General features: G+C 48.0%; 1 protein-coding gene across 1 annotated transcript in view; it reads left to right on the top strand.

The window, feature by feature from the left end:
* The window catches only part of LOC125933170 (deleted in malignant brain tumors 1 protein-like), a 183,441-nt gene that overhangs the window by 133,727 nt on the left and 24,579 nt on the right, over positions 1–25,135 (top strand). The window contains 15 exon segments of the mRNA XM_049646026.1: positions 1,459–1,491; positions 2,963–3,116; positions 4,857–5,074; positions 6,130–6,447; positions 6,824–6,865; positions 9,467–9,496; positions 9,983–10,136; positions 13,249–13,466; positions 14,180–14,491; positions 15,919–15,945; positions 17,456–17,609; positions 18,896–19,113; positions 19,734–20,045; positions 21,676–21,726; positions 23,039–23,077. Coding sequence (XP_049501983.1) covers positions 1,459–1,491; positions 2,963–3,116; positions 4,857–5,074; positions 6,130–6,447; positions 6,824–6,865; positions 9,467–9,496; positions 9,983–10,136; positions 13,249–13,466; positions 14,180–14,491; positions 15,919–15,945; positions 17,456–17,609; positions 18,896–19,113; positions 19,734–20,045; positions 21,676–21,726; positions 23,039–23,077 — 2,280 coding nt within the window.

The following is a 25,135-nucleotide window of genomic DNA, read 5'->3' on the forward strand; positions in this document are numbered from 1 at the left end:
TAAAAAGATTAGCAAAAACAGACCAACACATGCAATGTAAATTATGAAATGACACTGGAGATAAATGAAAAGGCATTTTGTTTCATTGCAATAGACATTTCTGAGCACTTGCACAGCAGCAGGGCATGATGCTAGGGTTTCTGTATGAATTAATTTATTTAATTCTTGCAGCTAAGGATTAAGGAGAACCAAAGCCTGCCCAAGATAACTTGATTTGAAAGAAGCAGAGGGGCACCTGGGTGGCTCAGTCCGTTAAGCATCAGACTCTTGGTTTCAGCTCAGGTCATGATCTCACAGTTCATGGGACTGAGCCCTACATCAGGCTCCACACTGACAGTGCAGAGCTTGCTTGGGATTCTCTCTCTTTCTCTCTATCAAAATAAATAAACTTAAATAAAAAGAAAGAAAGAAAGTAGCCGAACTGGACTTTACAGACCCCATCTCTTGCCCTTTGAATGAAACTGCCTGCCCCCGCACAGCCTCAGAGACCTTACACAAGTCACGAGGTATTGTCAGAAGCATCCTTCTTGGACACTTCCTTGGAGGAGACCTTGATGTGTTCTGAGTGTCTCGGGGCGGGGGGCAGACCAGCTTTATGTGTTGGGGTCACAAGAGAGGGGGAAGGGCCATCCAAAGTTAAAAGGCCATTATGGACGGGGTCAAGGGCCGTGGATGTTTAAATGAAGGCCTACCTGTAGTTGTCTCTTTTTCCGTAACTCAGGTAAACTGAAGATTACATAGATGATGGGGAAACGAGGAAGACCGTGTTGATTGACAGGAACCACTCTGGCTATCTGTTGCTACTCCACAGACATAGTGGTTTAACACAATGACTATTCAGTGACACATCATGTTGTTGTGGGTCAGGAATTCGGGCACTGGGCAGATGGGAGCCTCTTCTGCTCCACATAGCACTGAGCAGGGTCATTTGGTGCTGTTCACCTAGAGACTGGTCTGGAGAGTCAAGGGCAGCTGCACTCACATGCTTGGTGCTTGGTGGAGACAGCTGGAAGTGTGGGCTCAGCCAGGGCCCCCTTCCTCCCCAGGCAGTCTTGGGGCCTCTTCACACAGTCTCTGCAGCAGCGTAGTCAGACTTCTTATAAGGTGGCTCAGGGTGCCATGAGCAAGCCACTGTTCCCAGAGATAAATGGAAGCTTCCAGTCTCTTAATGCACAGTATCACCTCTGCCATATTCTGTTGGGCAAAACAGAGGCCACCAGGGTCAGGTGAGGAGACCTAGATCCCACTTTGTGACAGGAGGCAGGTCCAAGAATGCATGGCCTTCTTTAATCTGCCACAAGATGGTAGAAATAGTCACTCAGCACCGTCAGCCCTTTCTCAGTCTGCACTAAGTACATTGACATTTCAGAGAAAACCCTTCACATTTCACTAGCTTATATATGAAACTCAGTATTTTCCCCCTGAAATTCATCATCCTCTCCCTTTTTTTCCTTCTAGGTCTTTCCACAGCTTCTCAGGATCATATAACAGGTAGTTACTTGTTTTAAATTGAAATGGTAACCCCATGCCAAGAGAGCCATCACAGCAGATGCTAGGCAGTGTGCCTAGGATGTGGCACAGATAGGCTGGAACAGCATGGGCGAGGGGCTGCTTGTCCACTACCCATGCCAGTCTTGTCATGGCCCCAGCCATGAGAACACCAGGGGAGTCAGGACCTCAGTCAATGGAGCCTCTCAGTCCTCACCACGGCCTTGCCAAAGGGCATTCATTAATACTGCTAAGGCCTGAAATACTGACTTTTTAACCAAAGGGGCAGGCTGTAAAGGGAGTGGATCTGCCCAGGTCAGAGTAGGTAGGTGGGAGGGTGACGAGAAACTAGAAGGAAATGTGGTTCGCCCATCCAGGGGTACCCAGCCTGCTTTCTGGGTACAGTCCTGTAGGGGGCACCCATGACAGGCACCAACTTACCTGTAGAGGTTTCAGGAAATCCAGTCCCAGGGGGTTTCATGTCCGTCTGACCCAGCCTGGTTGTTCTAACTACAACCGACCAACAGCAGAGTGATGAGATGCCTGGGCACATCCCCACCTCCTGCCATCCGTTGCAGGAAAGACCAGGAGTCTTGGGATTCTGGGAGCATTACAAGTGAGTCGGGCACAAACGGAAAGAAGAAAATTAAGCAACGTAGTAATTTAAGGACAAGGTTAACAACGCATGTTGTGTTTTCAAATTTCCTCTAAAATAACTTGATGACTCTAAGATTTCTGCTTTCTTGTGTGGCCTGCCGCTTTAAGTGTGTGTGCATGAGTGTGCACGTGTGCACGTGTATGTATGCTTATGTACTGATTTATATTAATATGACAACTAATATGGAAGAATCAGAGTTCATTTGTGTAACTCTTATAAATCTAAAAACCTGTAAGTTTCAGTCTCAGGAGCTACTAAGTTAAAGGAAACACAATCTACCCAGAAAAAGTAGTGAAGACGTGGTTGGCAGGGGGTGCCCATCATAGCGTCCTTCAACAGTCCACAACTTTTCTCCAACTCATCAGACCCCAAAGTTGTTCTGGAGCTTCCGGTTTCCCAAACCTTCCCCAACTAACACCTTACCCAGACCTGACAGCCTCTGTCCCTGTGTCCCTCATTCCCAACCCCCCCATGTACATACACTCTGCCTCTCTCCCCGCAAGCAAGAATCTTTCTGCCATAGAAGAGGAAGAAGATAGTGAACAGACCTGAAAAATACAATATTTTCTTCATCAGATGGTAAGGGGAGAGGAAACGGCAGGGAACTCCCATATATTAATACTTTCCCCTTTAGAATGAGATTGAATGGACTCTCCTTCCCCGGTGACATTTAGGCTAAAGATCTGTTCAGACAGCCTGGGTGTGTCCACCCAGGTGGACTGCTGCCTGACTCAACCAGACCACTGGGTGTGAGTGGGTCATTACTGGAGTCATACAAATGGGCACATGCTGACATCCTCTTTCCTGTTGCTTCAGGAGGAACTAGCTCTTGTGGAGGGGTCATGTCTAGTGTCTCTGGCTCGTTTTCCAGTCCGCTGTATCCAGAAAGCTACCCAACAGACATCCAGTGCGTTTGGGAGATTCATGTGGATAAAAAATTCCGCATAGAACTCATGATTCCAACTCTGAAGTAAGAAAACAAACTTTTAAGAGAAGATTCTCTCTAAATATGAATATTGGTTTGTGACATCAGAATAAAGATATTTCATTTAGACCGAAACGTTTGGCGGGGGGGGGGGGGGGGGAGGCAGAAGAATGCAAAATTCTTCCCAATTTAAGGGTCAAGTTAATTTTGTGATAAAACCTAGAGTTACTTCTAGTTTAAAAAATTCAATAAGTGATTTATTTACATATTTAACTCAACCTTATTATGATAGTTCTTCTTTTGATTTTGTTTTCTAAAGGTGCCACCCAATTCCTCCTTATCAGCTTTGCCCTTGTTCTACCATGGGTACCAATACCTATCTTCTTAGACCTCCTTTTTCCTTTATCTAAATTTTCAGCAAACAGTAAGAGGCTTTCCATACACACACTTGACCCACCTGCTCTAGCCCCAGGCCCGGCATCTTCTCAATGTTGCCACCAAGTGAAAGGAGGCAATGAAGGCATGGCCTCATCTCTGACACGTAGGGAATATATTTCTCTGATTCACTTTTTTATCTCCATTTTTTATCTCCATGGCATGAAAGAATAGCCGACATTTTTTTAGCGTTGGCTGTGTGTCCAGGCTCTATACAATGTACTTGGTATGCTTTGTCATATTCCAGCATCACTGCAGCCCTAAGATATATACCCTTCTCCTCTCCATTAGAGATGAGGAACCTGAGGCTCAGAGAGGTTAACTAACTTGCCTGAGGCTAACTGGCAAGGTCTGTCTGATGTCAAAGCTCCAGCTTTTCTCCGACACGTGGTTCTATGGGCAGAGTCTGTGCAAAGACCTTCTTGTAGTATGTGACAGACATCATGCTGAGAACCCAGCAACACTAGGAGATGCTATGAAAATCCACCTGTAGCACACACTGCTCGGCCCATGGAGTCAGGCATGCCCTATGCCAAAGAATGTTCTAGAAAATATTTTCTTTGTTGACTGAAACCCTAAGGACACAGAGAGCAGTCAAGGAAGTGAGAACCTTGAGCCCACACCTCCAAAGTCTATCCTGTTATAGGTCATCTGTGCCTTCAAAATCACACAGTTCCTTCAAAATCCCCAGCCTCACACACATCCCTTGTGAGAGATCGCCAAAGTGCAGATACTCTCTATATGCTGACCTTTCTATTTTCAAATTAACTTTTCTCAGAGCCCCTGGGTAGCTGAGTTGGTTAAGCATCCGACTTCGGCTCAGGTCATGATCTCACTTTTTGTGAGTTCGAGCCCTGGGTCGAGCTCTGTGCTGACAGCTTGGAGCCTGGAGCCTGCTTCGGATTCTGTATCTTCCTCTCTCTCTGCCCTCCCCGCCTCTCAAAAATAAATAAACATTAAAAAAATAAAATTAAATAAAATTAACTTTTTTCTCCCCAAGATTTGGGGTATGAAAAATGTCATGAAATATGGAGGTAGGAAAATCTGGCTGTAATGTTTACATGCTGATCATCAGGGTGATTGGCCTGGTAAGAATTTATTTGTAGTGCACACTAGTCTTTCTAATGTTTCATGTAGACGGTGACTGGTGATTGCTAAGTTGTAGCCATAAGCCTCCCACAATCTTCAGACAAAATAAGACTTCTGTAGTAAGGCATCTGTAGAAGTTAACATATCAATATGCAGTTTAAAGTAAATCCAAATATTTAATCCCATGATTGCCATACTTTTTAAGCTTTTAGATCTAGGAAGTTTTAATCTGCCACTAACCATCCACTTGGATCCCCCCAGCCTAGAGGATATCCTTGGATGCCCTTACGACTCCGTTGAAATCTTCGATGGCCCCCGGATCGCCTCACTGTCCATGGGGAAGTTCTGTGCCTCAGTAGCTCTGATATTTTTCTCCTCCTCAGACATCATGACAGTGGTCTTCCGAAGTGATTCTATGATCACCAACACTGGCTTTTATGCTATGTTCAACGTGATTCCACAAGGCGAAAGAGAGTCAGGTAGCAAGCTTCAAGTAGGCTTTTGGTCTTTAAAAGACAGAACAGTTTTCTAACTGTGAGGGCTCCTGTTATTAGAAAAGGGCTGAAAATTAAGTTTTTAAAATACCCCGCAATTGGTCCCATAAGCCCTACTGTGTGCCTGATAGATTTTTCCCACTAAGAGGGTCACATGGACAATTGAACTAAGGCAGTGAGGTGCAGTTGAAATGACAAGATGATTTGGGGGTGGTGGTAATGCCTGGGAAGACAGAGTCTGGGTGGGGAGGGCAGAAGAGAATGCTAGGGTGAGGGGGTTGCCCCTACGGAGGGAATGGGAATGGACGGCCTTGCTGAGGAGGTCACGTGTGATGGATGACAATGAGGGGGCATTCCAGGCAGAGAGAATAGCAAATATGAAGGCTCTTGGGGACATGCTGGAGAGACAGGGGAAAAGGTCAGTGTGGCACAGCTTGTGCGCTCAGAAAGGGAAGGCTGTCCCTGGGATGTCTCCAGGAGACAGCAGGCAATCGAGCTGGCCACTGCCCGTTGGCCCAGAAATAGCCGTTCCTATTGGGCTTTAGGAAGTCATAGACACCCTGGTGGCCCAGGTGCCTTCAGGGGATAAATCTACCCTCATCCAAGTCATGTCCAAAAATGCAACGGGGGACCCATTTCCCCAGGATCCCAGTACTGTGTCAGAGAACCACACAGCGAGAGCTGCAGAAGCCATGGGCTGGGTGTTGAGCACTGACTGTGCTTTATACTCCCATTCCCACCCACTCATCACTACAGCCCTCTGAGATACATGCTGCTGGAGCTCCCATTTCACAGATGAGAAAACCGAGGCCCAGGCAGACGAAGGAACTTGTCAAAGGTTACACAGCTAGAGAGCATTAGAGCTGGATTCAAACCCTTCTCTGTCTCACCCTGAAGCCCACAAACCCCGCCTATTACAGAATTAAGACAGCCTTACGCTTTGTTCTTGAATTAATGTGCCTTACCCATGAACATGGGAGCTAGAAATCCTTCCTACTTAAAACTTCCCAAACTCAAAAATAAAACCCTGCTCTGTTTAGAAGATGGACCAGAGCTGCGGCTGGTGGGCGGCTCAGGACGGTGCTCAGGACGGTTGGAGGTCCTCCACCAGGGGGCCTGGGGCACCATATGTGATGACCTCTGGGACCTCAATGAAGCCAAGGTCGTGTGCCGACAGCTGGGGTGTGGACGGGCCATTGCAGCCCCTGGAAAGGCTCACTTCGGCCCGGGCTCTGGAAACATCCTCCTGGATAACATTCAGTGTTCGGGAAGCGAGAACCATCTCGGCCAGTGCCCCAGCTCCGGGTGGTCAGACCACAATTGTGGCCACCATGAGGACGCCGGTGTCGTCTGCTCAGGTAGCCTGTCCCCCCGTGGCAGTTTCTTTCTGAACTTTCAGCCAGCAACATCTTAGTGATGGATGGCGGTTGTGCACAAAGCAGGGCTAGGGAAGCGGAGGGCGGTGGCCCCGCAGATGAGTGTCCCTTTAGCCAGGTTGACAAAGAATGCTGACAGCCTGACTCCATTCTAAAGACACATGTGCCAGGCCCACATACCTGTCAAGTCCTGTTCTCTGCAATCTCTCCCAGGCCTGAACTGCTTTTCCAGGATCCAACATGCCCGTGTTGCTTGTGTAACACGAAGCTTACCTGCTTGAGATCTGAACCACCACCTGCCTTCATAAAATGTAACTCAGATTTCCTACATCTACCTACTTTTTTTAAATTCATGCAGATGCTGGGGACTGGGCTCCAGATGTGATCCCTGCATTCCCAGGTAGGTCCAACACCGTGAACTTCCAATATCTCTGCAAAGTGAGTAGGAAATCTAATCTCTGTCTTGACCTAGACACTGCTGGACTGTGACCTAGACACTGACTGACTACCCAGGGAGCTTTTAAATTCCTGATGCCCAGGCTGCACCAAGACCAGTCATATCAGAATCTCTGGGGTCACACCAGGTCATCAGTAATATTTAAAGTTTCCCATGTGATCCCAACATGCAGCAAGTTGAGAACCAGCGGCTTAGACAATAAGCTAAGAGCCTCATTCCCCAAATGAAATGGCATCCCCAACTCCTCTCTGGACAACAGAGCAAGGAAGGCTGGGGGGAGGGGGAGAGGTTCTATCACCATGGCTGGGAAGAGGGTCAGGATGGAGAGGAGAGAAGGTAGAAAGTTTTGCCTCCCAGGGACATGTGTTAAAAAACGAAAGCCTGCAAGAAAACACCGATGCATCAATGGCTCGCTCTCCCAGTGGGTCAAGAACAAGCTGAGTGTGAGAAGTGAAGCCATTTGGGGCTATTCTGAGGGCCTTCTGGCTTCACAGACATGGCAGGAACAGAGAAAGGGTATACCTTGTTCTGGTAACCTACTCAGAGTCGATGTGTGGCAGTGATGTCCAAACTCAAGACTCCAGCGGGATCTAAGCACGTGTGGTCCTGCCTCCTACAGCGGTCTACCTCTCCAGGACAGGCTCTAGCTGCCCACTTCCCTTCTTGCTGGCACCCTGGTCCCCACCCAGCCTCCTCCCCAGCCCTGCTCTGTGACAACTTCCACACTCTGCCCCCACTCCGGGTTTGGATGCAGGGCAGGTCAAGGTCAGGGTGCACCCTGTAGTGTTTGGGGGGTGGGCAAGGTGGCTGGCAGCCTGTCCCTACTCTGGACTGGCATCACCATGGGACATTTGGAGGGACACTTGGTGGGGGCCTCTTACCCACTCCAGTCCAGGCCCCCAGGGCATCCCAGGTGGGCATCACCATCATCACCATCCCCTGTAGAAATGAACCCGTGGGAAGGGGCGATTGACTTCCCCACCTCCAGCTGAGGCCCCACATTTTCATTTTGCACTGGGACCCACTAATCGTGCCGTAGCCCGGGAGGGGAGGCAGAGCCTACAGAGCCATTTCTCAGGGACTGACAAGCAGCTACCTCTGCTTGGCGCCCTCTGGTTTTTCCTTTTCTATCCCAGCGAGGAATCTCCTCTAGCCCCGGGCCAGGGAGGAGAACACGGTTTTCGGTTCATCACACAGCTCTGCGCCACGTCCACTTGCGGTCTAGAGTATCAAACCTCAGAAGCCTTTTCTCTTTTTTCTCTCTGCTATAGTATTCCTTTTCTGAGTCAGAGAGGCATAGCTGACTGAATAAAAGAATGGGTCATGGAAGAAAAGAAATTATAGGGGGAAATGAAATCCTTTATGTCTAAACAGTATACACCTTGTAAGCTAACCACTTCTCGATAAAGCATTATATATTCTTCTGGACACACACACACACACACACACACACACAGAGTAAGGCTTTTGCCATTTAACTCTCTAAGGGAAACGCTGCATGTCAAACATTTTAACAAAAGGGAATTGCTTCTAAGACAACTTTAGGTCATCAAAAAAATGCATTCTGCTGATGTCCAGCACCCTTCCTGGAGAAGGACTGAGAAGGCAGGCAGTGGGTAGTGCCGCTGTCCTCACTGCTCTACACCTGGAGGCAGAGTTGCCCAAGGAGGACAACGGGCACAAAGGAATTCTTAAATGCATCTGACCCATTTGCTTCAAACTCTGTGCCCGCCAACCCCTAGTGTAGGACTCCGGCAAGTACCAGCTTCCCAATGGACAGGCTTTCAAAATCTGCCTTCGGCTCACCAGGCACTGGCGATTAAGGATGCATCTAGAGGGGCGCCTGGGTGGCTCAGTCGGTTAAGCATCTGACTCTTGATTTCGACTGAGGTCATGATCTCACATTTTGTGAGTTTGAGCCCCGTGCCGGGCTCTGTGCTGACAGCACAAAGCCTGCTTAGGATTCTCTCTCTTTCTCTTTCTCTCTCTGCTCCTTCCCTATTCATGCTTTCTCTCTCTCAAAAATAAATATTTTTTAAAAGGACACATCAGAATGTAGAAATATAGGCCTCCTGGAAATCAAAGCCAAAAGGACACAGGAAAGGAGGAAGCTCTCCCACTGAGGGTCATCTATTTCAACGTAATTCTTATCCGACCTGCCCTCCCCTGCCCAGGGCTCTCAGCCATCCAGTTTTTGTCCCTGTGCATTTCTGCACACTCTGCAGTGACATGCTCAGAAGCCCAGTGATGTTTCTGTGGGTGATGCACGACTGATCGATCTCAGGACAGCCCTGGGGTTGGTGGACCCTAACACAGAAGAGAAAATAAGTCATGTAGCTGTGTGCTATCTGTGATTTCCTGGCGATTCACCGAAAGAAGGGGAGAGACCACATCCCGCGTTAGGAGAGAAAAGAGAAATGAGCGTGCGTGCCCACACCATGCTTCAAGACTCAAGCAGAGTTACAGGTTCACTCATTCGTACGTGAATATATGATGCTTTTGTGATGCCTCTTTCCTGATTTTCTTTGGTTTTGGTTTTTGCAGCTCCCATCCCTCAAGTGCCTACACCACGAGGTAACTCTCTTTTCATTGAAAGTATAACCTGTAAAGGATAGAATCACGTTGATAACCTGTAAAAGCAGAATGGATGTCTGTCTGTTCTGGCTACCTGAGGGGAAGGAATTGGTGGGATGGAGCCCTCACGAGTGCATGGATTGTCTACATCTGAGTTGAGCTGGTTTGCATGGCAGGAAGCTGGGCAGAGCATTAATGAAATTATTGGCTGGACACCCCACACCTGCCACATACATGTCCCACGCCATTTCCAGTCTCACCTACAGCCTTAGGGTCCTGCTCTGGTACAAGTCACACATCTTTCCTTCCCCCTCATTCCCTCTCAGGGATGCACACACTGCAGCCAAGCCACAACTATGCTACCACCATGATCCCTTCCCATTTTGTGACTCACTGTTGAGTTTGATGGAATCGTGGATTCTACTCCTGGGAAATGCCAGGTGCATGCTGGAAGAAGCCAACCAGTTGTCTCTTGTCTGCCCACAGGAGGAAGTAACTCTTGTGGAGGAGTCATTTCTGGTCTCTCGGGCTCCTTCTCCAGTCCTTGGTATCCAACAAACTACCCCACCGACGTGGAGTGTATCTGGGTGATACACATGGCTGAGAAGTTCCACATAGAACTGGTGATCCCAAGCCTGAAGTAAGCAGCTTTGCCTTTTTCTACACCAAAGGCCAGATTAGCTTTGAATCCATGCTTTCCTTAAGTAGGTGGACTTTCTGCACATCTAGTCAACCCAGCTCAGTTTTGATATAACAAAAATGTCAAAAATCAGATAATAAACAACAGAAACGTGTTTCTTACAGTCCTGGAGATTGGAAAGTCCAAGATCAGCATTCAGTGTCTGGCGGGGCCCTGCTTCCTGGTTCACAGCTGGTTATAGTTTCACAGTCGCTTCACCTGGTAAAAGAGACAAGGGAGCTTTCTCAGGACTCTTTGTAAGGGCACTGATCTTACATTGCGAAGGCTCTGCCTTCATGACCTAATCACTTCCCAAAGGCCCCACCTCCTCATACCATCCTGCTGGGGGCTAGGTTTCAACATATGAATTTTGAGGGGACACAAACATTCAGCCTGCAGCACCGTGTAACACATCCTTTCACATTTTAGGTGAAAATAGGTCTGGTCATCTGAGCTTAGGAGTCTTATAATCATTGAGCTCAGCTCCCTATGCACTGGAGAACGCCCCAAACACCCACGAGCATCCCTGACACCAGACCACCAAGGCAGCGTCATCTGGGGTGGCCCACACACGAAGACCTCATGAACCCTCCACTCTCAGCCAGCTCCACTGGGGACACTGCTTCTTCCTTGGGCCGAGCCCAAGTTTGTTCTTCTTCATTCCCATTTTCTGAACTTCATTCTTGCCTCTAAGGCTACACAAAACATGTCTGCTTCCTCTTCTTCAAGAATGTCTGTCGTGACCCTGCTAAGAGTTTTCTTTCGCAGATTAAATAGACTCCATTCATGCATTCTTCTTAGGCCCATTGTACTTCCTGCTTCTTTCTCTGACCATCATCCATTTTTAAAGGAATTTCTCCAATTTTAATGCATATTTATATGCATGTATATATACATACATATTCACATATACATGAGTGACTTTTTAATGCAAATTAAAAATATTGCTTTTCCTGATATTGTTTAACCTGGTTTCAGCTTTCTACACTGGGTCCCAACTGGGTCCTTCTCTCTTCCTGACTTTGTCACAGTCTCTGCCAGACCTCTGCCACTGCTTTCCATCTGTGTTTGTTGGCCTCAGCAGTCAAGGAGCTGAATGGCTAAATGCTGCCTTCAAATGGGAAATGGGTCAGCAGTGGAGTGAGGGATGCATTCGATTAGCTTTACCTGATGGCCAAAATTCCTTTCAAATGGGGGAGAACATAAACCAATATCAGGGAGCATTGTACATGGTGAACAAAATATACTTATCATTCATTCATTCGTTCATTCATTCACTGCACACACATTTACTCATTTAAAGCAGTGTGAGAAGATTTGGTATGCTATATTCAAATCTATGGAATCCATAGTTCTATTCTTTTGGGGCACAGAGTATCATTTTACCACTTCTGGAAAATGGTTATTCCAAACGGCTGCAGTGGCCCACTCTCCCTGCAGTCTCAGAGCTGCTGTCCCAACAGAAATTTCCTGCTCCAATTTCAGAGGATGCAAATCAAGGAGCTGCTTAAAAGTGTTACCTAGAGCCAAAGCGTAGGCACTAACTTTCAGGGTTTGATGTTTTTAAGACTAGATTTCTCGATATCTGCTTTTTGCATCTAAGGACATGAAGTTAGTTAGTTTGCTCCAATGAGGCTCCACTAGAAATGGCAGACCCCACAGGACATTCGTCTGGGCCTGGAGGCATCTTCTATTGTCTCAGTTGCGGGCATGGGGTACCACTGTCACATAGTGCTTAGAGGCCAGGGATGAGGCTGAGTGTCCTACTATTCACAAGACAGCCCCCCACAGCAAGGACTTCTCCAGCCCCAAATGTCGATGGTACTGAGAGCCCCTGATTGCAGCTTGCTTTAGTTTTTTTTTTTTTTCTATTTCAGCTCCTATGGAAACCCGCTTCACACTCGATTTGCAAAAATTATATTCATATTTAAAATGTGCCATTTCATTCTTGCTAAGTGAAGTGTGTCTTGTTTTCCACTGAAATGGTTTCTCAGATTATGGTTTCATCTGTTACTGTCACCCTATTGTCACCTTACACACAAATGTTATCATTTTTTCTTATCTTAAAGGTAAGAGGCACTTGGCTCTTACTCCTCTGGAACGGGTGTGCTTTCAACAAACAGGCTTTCAAATTTGGGAGTCTGCGTACACTGGGAGGTATCCATTGTGCGTGTATTGTGCAACAGGCACTTACAACACATGCCTTAGGGGCCACTTACGGCTGTTGGAATGTCAATGTGCATACCTCCTGTGTTTATCATGTTAGATTAATGTTGATATTCTTTAAGGAATATTTGTTGAGCCTGCTTTCATGCAGACTCTGGTCTAGGCACAGACTTCTAGTGGCAAACAAGACAGACAAGATCTCTGTCCTCATTAAGTTCATATTGTAGATGGGGAGGCAAATAGTACTCAAATAAACCAGTAGCTCAAGGACAATTCCCATCAGTGATAAGTTGATAAATGCTATGAAGAAAAATATATATACCTAGATGGTAATAGGATAGAGAAGGGGTGGTTGGGCAGATGGGGTTTGGTGGGATGGTCAGGGACAACTTCTCTGATCATCCAGGTTGGAACCAGGCAGTTTGGGGCATGGAAGGAGAGAGTCCTACTCAGCAGGCCCTGGGGGCTTATTGACAGCAGGTCAACATCTGTCCCTGCTCCAGGTCCCACTGAGTGTTCTACTCAATGAGACACTAGTGGACACTTGCCCACACCCCCAGGGAATGTCAGAGTTTGAATAGAGTCAGGGGACATTCAGGAGGCATTGGAGGTAGAGAGGAAGCTGATGGGAAAGATCAAAAGCCAAGATACCAGATGGGGGCCGCTGAAACAGAGCATGGGAGACACAGCACAAGGATGACTGACCTGGGCCGGTGCCCACAGGGAAGGACAGAAGGGCAAATTCAAGCCATATTGAAGGGGTCAAGTCCACCAGTGGGATGTGTGGTTGAAAGGAGGCAGCAGTGATGATTGCAGTTTCTGGCTGGATACAGTACAAATGACGCTTTCATTTAAGACTTTTCTGCAGATTTCCTTGAGGAGATTTGCTGTGCCTTTACCTCCTCAGATTAGAAGACATATACGGGTGCCCTTATGACTTTATTGAAGTGTTCGACGGACGGCAAGTTGCCTCACTCTCCATGGGCAGATTTTGTGCTGGGGCAGAGCTCACCTTCCTCTCCTCTTCAAACATCTTGACTGTGGTGTTCAGAAGTGATGCCATGATCACCAACACAGGGTTTTATGCTCTGTATAATGCCATTCAACAAGATGAAAGGGAGAGTGGTAGGTATCCTAATATTCACCCTGGATGGAAGCTAGATCTAATTTGTGTCCTTTCCCTTTAAGAGAGGAGATGCTTTCTAAATCTGACCTGCAGAGTCCACCATCATTAATGCCACCCTGAGTGACGTCCACTCTAACAGTCCCCAGCCAATCCCTCACCCTGCTCTGCCACTCACTGTCCTTTTCCACCACCAAAACATCCTGGCTAAAGAAACAGGTGGCTGGATCTCATATCTTGCATTTAAGGACACAAATGAAGATCTTTCTTTACCAAAGGAGGGGAGGATGCAGTAGGGCCGATCCTTCTGGAACAAAGCTACCTCAAACTACAACTACCAGTACACCTGATTCCAGGTGAATTCAATACAAAACCACCCAGAGCACTTATACAGACCTCCTAGGATGTGGGGAACATTCCCGAGCTCTCAGTGGATTATGCTCAGGGTGACCACATAACTTATCCTCCAGTCAGGATACTTTTGAGAGTTTAAAAGGGACTCTAAACTAATTAACAGGCATTACTTGCTCTATGACAGTTATAAACCAGGACTATTCCAGGCAAAGCAGGACATAAGGCCACCCTACCTAGAGTCTCATAGCCTAATACAGAAAAATGAGCCCAGGTGCTGGGCATTCCTTCTCTAACTGCAGAAGGTCCTAGAGTTTTGGAGACAGCACCACAGCTCAGAATCCTCTGTCTTCCTGTCCCCCAGGTGCATCCCTGAGACTGGTGAATGGCAGTCACAGGTGTGAGGGCCGGGTGGAGGTCTTCTACAACGGCACCTGGGGCACAGTGTGTGATGACAGCTGGGACATAACAGACGCCACGGTGGTGTGCCAACAGCTTGGCTGTGGTGAGGCCTTGTCAGCCCCAGCTCAGAGCTACTTTGATGGAGGCACTGGCCACATCATGCTGGATGATATGCAGTGCATGGGGAATGAAGCCAGGCTGTGGCAATGCACACACAATGGATGGTTCTCCCACAACTGCGGGCACCATGAGGATGCCAGCGCCATCTGCTCAGGTGAGCCCCCAGGACACAGCCACCCTCAGAGATAGTCTTGCCCACCTGCAGCTTCTGGGAAGGGAGAAATCAATGCCAGCAATTACTCAGAAAGGAAACCATGGCTTCAAGCCATCTTTTTAAAGTCAATTTGTTTAAGAGTTAGTGTCCTTTCTCTTAAATTATTGTGTCTGTAAACTGTTCAAGTTTCCCCCTTAAAAGTTGTGATAATTAGATAGAGGATTTGTGTCATCAGACATCCCAGTCCTGGATAAGCATGCCACGGTGTTGGTGACAGTCCACTGCCCCCTGACTAGGACTAGCAGCTGCTGTCCAGAGTGCTGAACATGTGCCAGGCTCAGTGCCGAATCCAGCTCATTCATATGCTCACTTCATGTTCACAATCTCTAATAAGAGAGATGACTGCATTCTCATTTTATTGATAAGGTAACAACGGCATTGTCTCGATGACATGCAGGCCCATACTCTGTTAAGTATTGCCCCCAAGGTACTGTACGAAAGACTGAGCTTGGCTCTGTTACTAATGCTCCTCCAGCCCTATAACTGACCAAAAGGAAATACATACCATCTATTTTAATTGCTTTCAATTTTCATACTTACAGCAATTAGATAAACCATCATGAAATTGAAAAGCAGAGTGTTCCCCCTCATCCAGTGGGCCCTGACGTAGGCTGCCAATCTTTAAACAACGTCGATGGGTTTTTATACACACTCTCAACTGCCCAGAAAGAATGTGTTTGATCCTTAAACAAACAAACAAACAAACAAACAAACAAACAAAAATAGTACCTGATTTTCTTTTATCAATTACATGACTATCCTACTTATTTTTTCTTTGGTCTTTGAGTAGGTGTTGATGGCAGTCCAAAAGTGGGACCAACAGGTATTGTTCTTCCATACATTTCAACTGCTCACCAGGCCCCTGAAACATGTGGTCCTGGCCACTCTTTAATCCTGTAATCAGGGCACAGTCGACAGCATAAGCCTTCTGTTGCTAATGAACAAGAGCGACGCATCCCGTTAGTGTTGACAAAATGGCAGGGCTGGGGGCCTGCAGAGGGTGGGGAGAGGGCCGGGGGTAGAGTTCAGGTTCACCAGAAGTGTAGTATCTGGGCCCCAAGGATGCCCTGAGTTGGCACCTGCAGTGAGAGAGAGCTAGCTGCTTGCAGGGATGATCATGCCATAGATGCTGTGGGAACCAAGGAAATGGGAAGCCCAGGTGAGCCCCCAGCGAGTTGTATCAAACTACACCTATCCACACACTTAGTGTGCAGATGTCCCAACTCTTGGGTTGGACAGTCATCTCTGTCCAGTGGGACACAGAGAAGTCACAGCTTGGAATGTCAATATTTTTTACTATTTTAGAGGCATATTTTGGATAAAAGTCCTTGCTCACAGCATCATTTTTTCTCTGTATATCTTCACAGACTCGACTGGTGACAGTCCTGCTACAGGTATGTCAGCTTTACGTAAACCCTTCACGTGGTTTTTTTTTCTCAATATATGAAGTTTATTGTCAAATTGGTTTCCATACAACACCCAGTGCTCATCCCAAAAGGTGCCCTCCTCAATACCCATCACCACCCTCCCCTCCCTCCCACCCCCCATCAACCCTCAGTTTGTTCTCAGTTTTTAAGAGTCTCTTATGCTTTGGCTCTCTTCCACTCTAACCTCTTTTTTTTTTCCTTCCCCTCCCCCATGGGTTTCTGTTAAGTTTCTCAGGATCCACATAAGAGTGAAACCATATGGTATCTGTCTTTCTCTGTATGGCTTATTTCACTTAGCATCACACTCTCCAGTTCCATCCACGTTGCTACAAAGGGCCATATTTCATTCTTTCTCATTGCCACGTAGTACTCCATTGTGTATATAAACCACAATTTTTTTTATCCATTCATCAGTTGATGGACATTTAGGCTCTTTCCATAATTTGGCTATTGTCCTTCACATGGTTTTATACTTGCCTTCTTTTCTTTTTTTGTTTTTTATTTTAGACAGAGAGAGAGAGAGAGAGAGAGAGAGCATGAGTGGTAGAGAGGAGCAGAGGGACAGAGAGAGAGAATCCTAAGCAGGCTCCACACTAAGAGTGGCTTGATCCCACAACCCTGGGATCATGACCTGAACCAAAATTAAATTAAGAGTCGGACACTCAACTGACTGAGCCACCAGATGCTGTTTGCCTTATTTTCTTTGTTTTTTTTTTTTTTTTTGAGAAAGAGAGTGCACATGAGCAGGGGAGGAGCAGAGAGAGATGGAGAAAGAGAGAATCCCAAGCAGGCTCTGTGCTATCATCAGTGCAGAGTCCGATGCAGGGCTTGAACTCATGAAACGTGAGATAATGACATGAACTGAAATCAAGAATCGAATGCTCAACCAACTGAGCCACCCAGGCACCTTGTGCCTTATTTTCAATGTTAGCGCTTGCAACAGCTGGATAAATGCTCTCTTCCTTTTACATATGAGAAGCCCCAGCACAGGGGGTCTTTAATTTAAATTCCACACCAAATCCAGTATTTCAGCCATGAAGTGGGTGTTCTGTGTGTTGTTGGTGCTGATTCCATCTGGGATTTGTATATCACATGGGGGATCTTCTAATATGAGCAGTTTTATGACTGGACGGTGATACGTACTGGGGCTTACATTGTCCTTGCATCTTTTCATTAAAACACATGCTCAGACCCATCTGTGCATATGGGTCCAGAAAGCCCTGTCAACCATACGTCACTGTCATTTGTCCTCACGAAGCCCTGTAATCTTGCGGGACACGTATAATGGTCTCATCTGACAAACAACAGCATTGGAAACTCAGAGGAGTTCCCAAAGCCGGCTTTTGCAGTTATTGGCCAAAGCAGCCCTGGAACAGGTGTCCCTCGCTCCTGCTGCCTGTGCCCTCTGACCCCTTTGAAAACACCAGCACAGCTCAGTGCCTCCTATCTGATGGGGTGTCTTTACCGCATCTTACAGATGAAAACTTCCACTGTGGCGGTTTGCTCACAAATAATTCGGGCTCCTTCTCCAGCCCTTGGTATCCTAAAAAATACCCCACAAATGTGGTGTGTGCCTGGGACATACAAGTGGATGGCAGGGCTCATGTCAAGCTCACGTTTGATGTGGTGAAGTGAGTAAATATCTCCCACTTTTACTCTCCTCTTTGCCCTGTCATAGACACTGTTGTGCTGCCCACTACCCCTAACCCCACCAATAAGCAAACAAACAAACAAACAAACATAAATAAATAAAACCCACCTTCCATAGTTAACTCTCAAAAAGTGAGGAAGGCCTGGGAGGCCTGTTCTGTAATATCAAAACTTTGATCAAAACTTTCATTTTTTTAAGCTTATTTATTTTTGATGGAGAGACAGAGTGTGAATTGGGGAAGGGAAGAGAGAGACGGAGACACAGAGTCTGAAGCAGGCTTCAGGCTCTGAGCTGTCAGTGCAGAGCCTGATACAGGGCCCAAACTCATGGGCCGTGAGATCATGACCTGAGCCGAAGTCAGATGCTTAACCGACTGAGCCACCCAGGCACCCCAAAACTTTAATTTTTTAAATAAATTTATTTATTTATTTTGAGAGAGAGTGAGAGAGAGAGACAAAGAGAGTGAGTGGGGGAGGGGAGAGAGAGAGAGGAGAGAGAGAATCCCAAGCAGGCTCTGCGCTGTCAGCACAGAGCCTGATGCAGGGCTCAATCTCATGAACTGTGAGATTGTGACTTGAGCCAAAACCAAGAGTTGGACACTGAACCGACAAAGCCACCCAAGCACCCCCTTTTAAGGTACAAATATTTTAAGGCAGCAATTCTAGTTCCAGAATATCAGTCTACTGACAAAGTCTTGTGCATGGAGGATAATCATGGCAGTGTTCTTATAGGAACACTAGATTGGAAACCATCTAATTGGCCATCATCAGTAGGGGATCAGTTAAACAGGTTTGGGTCCATCACACACATAGGGGTATTGCTAGGGAACGGTCTACAAGAAAACCTTGAACAACACTCCAGTGGCTGCCTTCTGTGCTTAGACTCTATCTGGAAGGGAACAAAAAGAAACTGTTCATTGTAGCTTCTTCTAAGAAGCAGAATGACATCAGAGGGACTAGTCAGGGATTAGAGAAAAATGTACTTTTCACCACATACCTGTCAATAGCAGTTAAGTTCTATTCTTTGTGCTTGTAATCCATATTCGGGAAATGCAATTCAATGGAAACTTTACAAATTAAAAGGATTTTATAAACAGGAAGATACATACTCCCTTTAGCAACAGGGTCCTATTTCCCTCCGATCTGTGCAAAAAGACATAGGTTTCAGATACCTCTTCCAGAACCTTCCCTTCCTGAACCAATCTGTGCAGTGCTTGGTGGAGGAAAAGCCTCAGCAGATGGTCTGAGTGATATCGTATCTTCATAGGATGGAAAACTTCTTTGGATGTCCGTACGACTTCATTGAAATCTTTGATGGCCCACAGAGCGAATCTTTTTCTCTGGGAAGATTCTGTTCTGGTACAACCCCAGTATTCACCTCCTCCTCAAATCGCTTGACGGTGGTCTTCCACAGTGATGCTATCGTCACCAACATGGGCTTTTTTGCATCCTATGAGTCTCTTGTGCAAGATGAGAACAATACCGGTAGGTCCTTTGGTCATTTTGGCCCCTGTGCTGCCTGGTAATGAAGACGAGGGTGGGTGACCGAATCTGACTGGGCACCAGGGACTGGAAAAGGTCCCCACGCTCCTTTGTTTACCCCCAAGATCTGACAGGGGTGGGGGGTGTGGTTGAACACCCAACACCGCGTGGAACCACACGTCCACACACACACCTTCCGATATTAGAGCACATTGCACGTGCTGAGGAGGGGTCTTGTCTGACGCTGTCTCCAAGCCCGTTTCGTTCAAAACAGGTGTAGTCCCTTAAAGCTGCATCAAGATGTTGTTCCCCAAGAGCAGCCACAGCTAGTGTCAGCATGCCTGGCAGTGCCCACCTCACACGGGGCTTCTGGGGGCCTCCTTTGGCCTCTGTCAAATAGTCCTGTCTGGGGAAAAAGCTTTGAAACACACCCCTCAAAAACTCACATTGACGTGAGAGTACTCTTTGCGGCCCCCTTGAGCCCTTGGTGGCTCCCTCCCCACGTCTGAGAGGAGAGCCCTCAAAAGTGGGTCGACTCACAGGAAATTCCCGGGACCTTCCTTGAGGGCAGGGGCAAAGGGGGAGCACCCAGAGCATGACCCAGGCGTGTCCGCGGTCCCCAGATGTGGCCCTCAGGCTGGCCGGAGGCAGCCACCGGTGCGAGGGCCGCGTGGAGCTGCACTACAACGGCACCTGGGGGACCGTGTGTGACGACAGCTGGGACCCGCGTGACGCGCAGGTGGTGTGCAGGCAGCTGGCCTGCGGCAGGGCGGTGTCGGCCCCCGGCAGGGCGCATTTCCACCAAGGCGTGGGCCCCATTGCTCTGGACGACGTGGAGTGCGTGGGGACGGAAGCCAGGCTGTGGCAGTGCCTGCACAGCGGCTGGTTCTCCCACAACTGCGGCCACCACGAGGACGCCGGCGTCATCTGCTCAGGTGGGCCTGATGCTGACACAAGCGGGTGGGCGAAATGACATTCCCAACTGTACTCAGAGCAGGAGGGGGTCCTGATGTCACTGTTTCCTGAGCTTCCGCCGCTCAGATGCCCCTGCGTGGCTTCTGCCCACCTCCCACACACACCACACCTTCCTTAATACTTTTCCTTCACACGGACTCCTCTTCTTTTACTGACACGAATTCATTTTACGAGGAATTCCTATATCCCCACCATACACGGACAGCCAGGATCAGCCGCCATAAATAGACAATACATACAAACAGACACAGCGGCAACATAGCAATATGAAAATGTTTACAAATTAAAATAAACAATGAACTATCAGGGCGCCTGGGTGGCTCAGTCGGTTAAGCGTCCGACTCTTGGTTTCAGCTCAGGTCATGATCTCAAGGTTCATGAGATCGAGCCCTGTGCTGGGCTTTGTGCCGACAGAGCCCTCTCTCTCTCTCTCTCTCTCTCTCTCTCTCTCTCTGCCCCTCCTCCACCTCAAAAAAATAAACAAAGAAACTTAGAAAAAATAAAATAAACAATGAACTATCTATTCTGATCAATGCATGCCCATGCATATCTGAAAATGTCTTTAATCAGAATGGAATTCAATGTAGATTTTTAGATTATAATGTTATATAAATATGCGACTCTTAAAATAGAAGATGCATCACCTCAAATTATCTCGCATCCCACCAGTGATGAATCATACCTCTGGGAAGCATCTCTTTGGTTCATCTCCCTTGTTACCCAGGTGACACAGAGATGACTCCTAAAGTCACAGAGCTGGGAAGCTGGGAGCCCAGGTCCCAGCCCAGGGCTCTTATTCCTCAGTTTTATCCCAATTGAGTTTCTGCAAACAAATTCAGTACTTGGAGTCAGAAGCCCCAGTCTATCTCTGCATCCTTCTGGATTTGGCTGGGAAGAGGCAAAGTGGCTTACCAGCTAGACCTGGCCGAAATGATGGGAGGATGAAGGAAAAAGCAAGGGTGGCAATACTAGAAGGTTTTGAGAGGAGAAGGGAGAGGTCAAGGGGCAGAATCAGTGTTGAAGCAAAACATGACCGGAAGCCACATGCTGACTGTGACATCCGAGGACAGGGCTGGGGGCTTCAAGAGCAGGGAGGTGTGGAACCAGGACCCCTGGAAGAGCTACTCAAGGTGGGTCAGAGGTGAAGGGGAAACGTCACAAAGTGGCTGCTCAGAGGTCTCCACCCTGGCCCTCGGCTCCCTCCAGGTGCTCAAGTGGCCAGTGCACATCCTTGAGACAAACGTAGTCCCACGCTTTGAAAACTGACATTTGCTCTGGGAGGCAAGACCCACACACCCAGGAAGAATCACAAAACCAAAGGAAATGGCAAGCTAGGCATTCCACATAAGGCAACCATCACTGTGAGCAGAGTTTGAAAACAAATTAAAGACATTGTGATGTCCCGCAGCTGGACAGAAATGAGCCCAGTGACCCAAGACATCTGCTGGTTGTTACCATGGCAACTCGGGGCTCACATGCCCAGATTGGGTGCCGTTTCTCCCTAGAGCCAGACATGGACCTTTCTGTTCCAAATAAGCAGATCAACCTCTTGGGTTTGAGAAGAATGAGTTTGATTTATGTCTCTCACAGCCTCTCTGCCTTACTCAACACCATCAGCTGCTGGGAGTTACCCAACTTCAGGTAATTTCAATTGTACTTTTTTTTTAATTTGAGAGAAAGAGAGAGCATGAACAGGGGAGGGGCAGAGGTAGAGAGAGAGAGAGAGAGTGGGGGAGGACAGAGAGAGAGAGAGAGAGAGAGAGAGATTCACAAGCAGGCTCCACACTCAGCCTGGAGCCAGATGCGAGGCTCAATCCCACAACCCCGAGATCATGACAGAGCCACCTAGGCACCCCTTCAATTATTATTGATTAACTATTGATTAACTTGTCTTGGCAAAGTCACCCTGGGCAGTAGGGCTGTGGATAGATCCAAATGTCCTGGACCTATCACCCTGGCTTCATCATTCGTGAGCTGTGGGATCTTGAACAAATCTCTGCACCCACCTCCCAACCCCGCCCCATGCCTCAGTGTCTTCCTCTAGGTAAGGATAAGGAGGAGGATAATAATATTTGCCTCCTAGAGCCATTCTGGAACTCAGTGTTCTCTCTGTGTAGAGCAGGTGGAGCAGGGCTTGCCGCATGGGGCACACTATTCAGATGCCAGCCAGCTCCTTCCAAGCACTGCAGGGGTTTAGCTCTGTCTGTCCTGCTTTCTACATTTCTCCCTGACAGAGTTGTAAAGAATGAAGGAGCTAAGGGGCACCCAGGTGGCTCATTTGTTGAGCATCCAACTTCAGCTCGAGTCATGATCTCACAGTTCTTGGGTTCGAACCCTGCATCAGGCTCTGTACTCACAGCTCAGAGCCTGGAGCCTGCTTCAGATTCTGTGCCTCCCTCTCTCTCTCTCTCTCTCTGCCCCTCCTCCACTCTCTTTCTCTCTCTCTCAAAAATGAATAAAAACATTAAAAAAATTTAAAAATAAAAAGAATGAAGGGGCTGAAAGCATCACTTGGTCTTTCCCTGACTCTGACCGGCTCAACAGTTGACCGGCTCACATTTTAAATTAGGTCAGCTGCTTGTCTGCGGCACAATCTTTAAGAGTAAAATGCAATATGCAGAGGGGTTAGGAAAAAGAAGTGACCCCAAACCTCAAAGAAAGCACCAGGGTAGGTTATACGGGACAGCAGTGATGCCCAAAGAATGCTTTCTTTAAAACATACCTGCCATGCTCTGATTTTCTTGAGTGTGCTTTAGCTGCTTGTCTTCCTGGTGCACGTGGCAGCAGGGTGATGGAAGACTCCCCCAAAGAGCAAGGACCTGAGAAGGGAATCCATCTAGAATAGAAACTGTAGATAGTCCACAAGGCTGAGGGCCCACCGACAGTTAACTGAGAGTTAAACGTGCTTGTCACCTAAGATGTTGTATCCTGTTGTGTTTCTCTCTGTCCTTAGCATCTTTCCCAAAGCCGGCAGAAGTGCCCACGTCAGCAGGTAAGCTGTTCCTCTCTCCTCCATGGCCTTCCCTCATTCGAGTTTTAGCTCAGAATTACCCCAGTGTTACTACCGTGGGAGAAAGTGTCCCCACTGGAAACACTGCTCCGCAGCCTCAGGTGGGTGCCCAAGGGCTGAGAGTGGCCCACTGACCTCAAATCTCCCCCCAACCCCATCTTGACCTGTCTTTGGCTGTGTCCCCATGAGCTATTCTTGGCTGTGTCCTGAGCACATCCCATCTCTGCTCCCTTCTGCGACTCTGTCCTCTGAACATGAAGGGCAGTCTGGAATAACTGCCTTATGAGCTCCCAGGAGCATCTATGCACATGTGACAGCACCTGATCCCGAACCAACATAGATGGAGCCATTGTGATCATCACTTGATCAATGTGTGTGCAAGGGCAGGCAGAGAACATTGTGCGTGTGCATGCACACACACACGCGCGCGCACACACACCAATTGGTGTGTGCATGTTAGCATCTCATGAAAAAACCCAGCAAACCCTGTGAGTGCCAGAAGCCAAGACTTCAGGACACACAGTGAAGAGAAGAAATGGCTCCATGATGAGGCGGGTCTCTGGGCCAGAGGGCTAAGGAGCAAAACCATTTCCCAACCAACTGTCACCTCAGGAAACACAGGGGGTAATACTCAAGGCAAAAATTAAATGAGTGAAGCAGAGTGAAAGGGGGAGTAAATCTATCGCCATCCATCACCCGTACAATTTCCAAGAGCTGCTGGCTCTTCTGTGGCCTTTCGGATGAGCCTTGATGGAAGTCATTGCTTGAAATTGTCCCCCAAGGTCTGGGTCTGCGGCTGGTGAATGGGTCAAGCAGGTGCGAAGGCCGAGTGGAAGTCTACCACGCGGACACCTGGGGCACGGTGTGTGATGACAGCTGGTCCATAGAGGATGCCCACATGGTCTGCAGACAGCTTGGCTGTGGCCAGGCTGTGTCCGCCCTCTCTGGGGCCAGTTTCAGCCCCGGGTCAGGCAGCATCCTCCTGGATGACATCAAGTGCACAGGAAGTGAGTCCTCGCTGGGGCAGTGCCCTCACAGCAGCTGGCTCACACACAACTGTGGGCACCACCAGGACACTGGTGTCATCTGCTCAGATGAGCTCAGGTCCCTTCTGGGCCAGTCATGGAGCTGCCAGGCCAAGCCTGAAGTTAGCAGATGGAGTCTAGAAATGTTCCCACGCTTTAAACCTTCCCCACGTCCGGGACAGATTTCTGTTCGAACTCTGAAAAAGTTGCGAGCTCTTTAATGTACGGGAGGGCCCCCTTCCACTGGAGTGGCCATCAAGGTTAATCCATTGGACAATACAGAAAGCAATGGCCTTGTCTCATAAAAATTGCCGGGAGGATTACACAAGGCATTCAACACCTACTCAGGCACATGGCACTCTATAGATGCGCAGAATGTTAACTCTATTGCTGGTGGTGGCATTTTCGTTACGAAGGCAAATTCTTTCAGAATCACTACCCCAGAGTTTTTGGCCTGGTGACACAATCCACACCTGGCTGTAAAAACCCAGAGGGGGCAGCCCTAGACGCATAAGAACAACTGTTTACACAGGCTTGTTGAGTGACGTGTAAACTGAGACAGTGACCTTCGAACCACTCCACTGCCCTGGTTTCTGTTATGAAACCACCCCTGCGTCTCCTTTGTCTTTGTAGATTCTACAGCTGCTGGACATACAGGCATCTGTGCGTTCACATCCATCTTATTTGCTATTTGGTGACAAGCCATCTAGTGCAGGGTCCCCATGCTGGGTCTCTCTCACCAACCTTAGCTTGCCTTGACAGTGGCTCTGAGCTCCAGACCCTCCCCAGAAGGCAAAGTCCCAGAACTGTTTTCCATCCCCCTGGGGCCCTACTCTGCACCCAGAGGAGAAGCCATTCTGGGTGTTAACAGGCTTGATGTCCTCCTTCCTGTACATGAGGTCTGCATTTCAGCAGGACGGAGACACCGGTTCCTTGACCCAAAGCTCTGTGGTTCTGAGAAGGTGCTGGGCCTGTGGGGCCACGCCTTCACAATCCCGACATCCACGTTATTTCT

The sequence above is a fragment of the Panthera uncia genome, chromosome D2 (assembly GCF_023721935.1).
Source record: "Panthera uncia isolate 11264 chromosome D2, Puncia_PCG_1.0, whole genome shotgun sequence".
In the NCBI taxonomy this organism is placed as follows: Eukaryota; Metazoa; Chordata; class Mammalia; order Carnivora; family Felidae; genus Panthera; species Panthera uncia.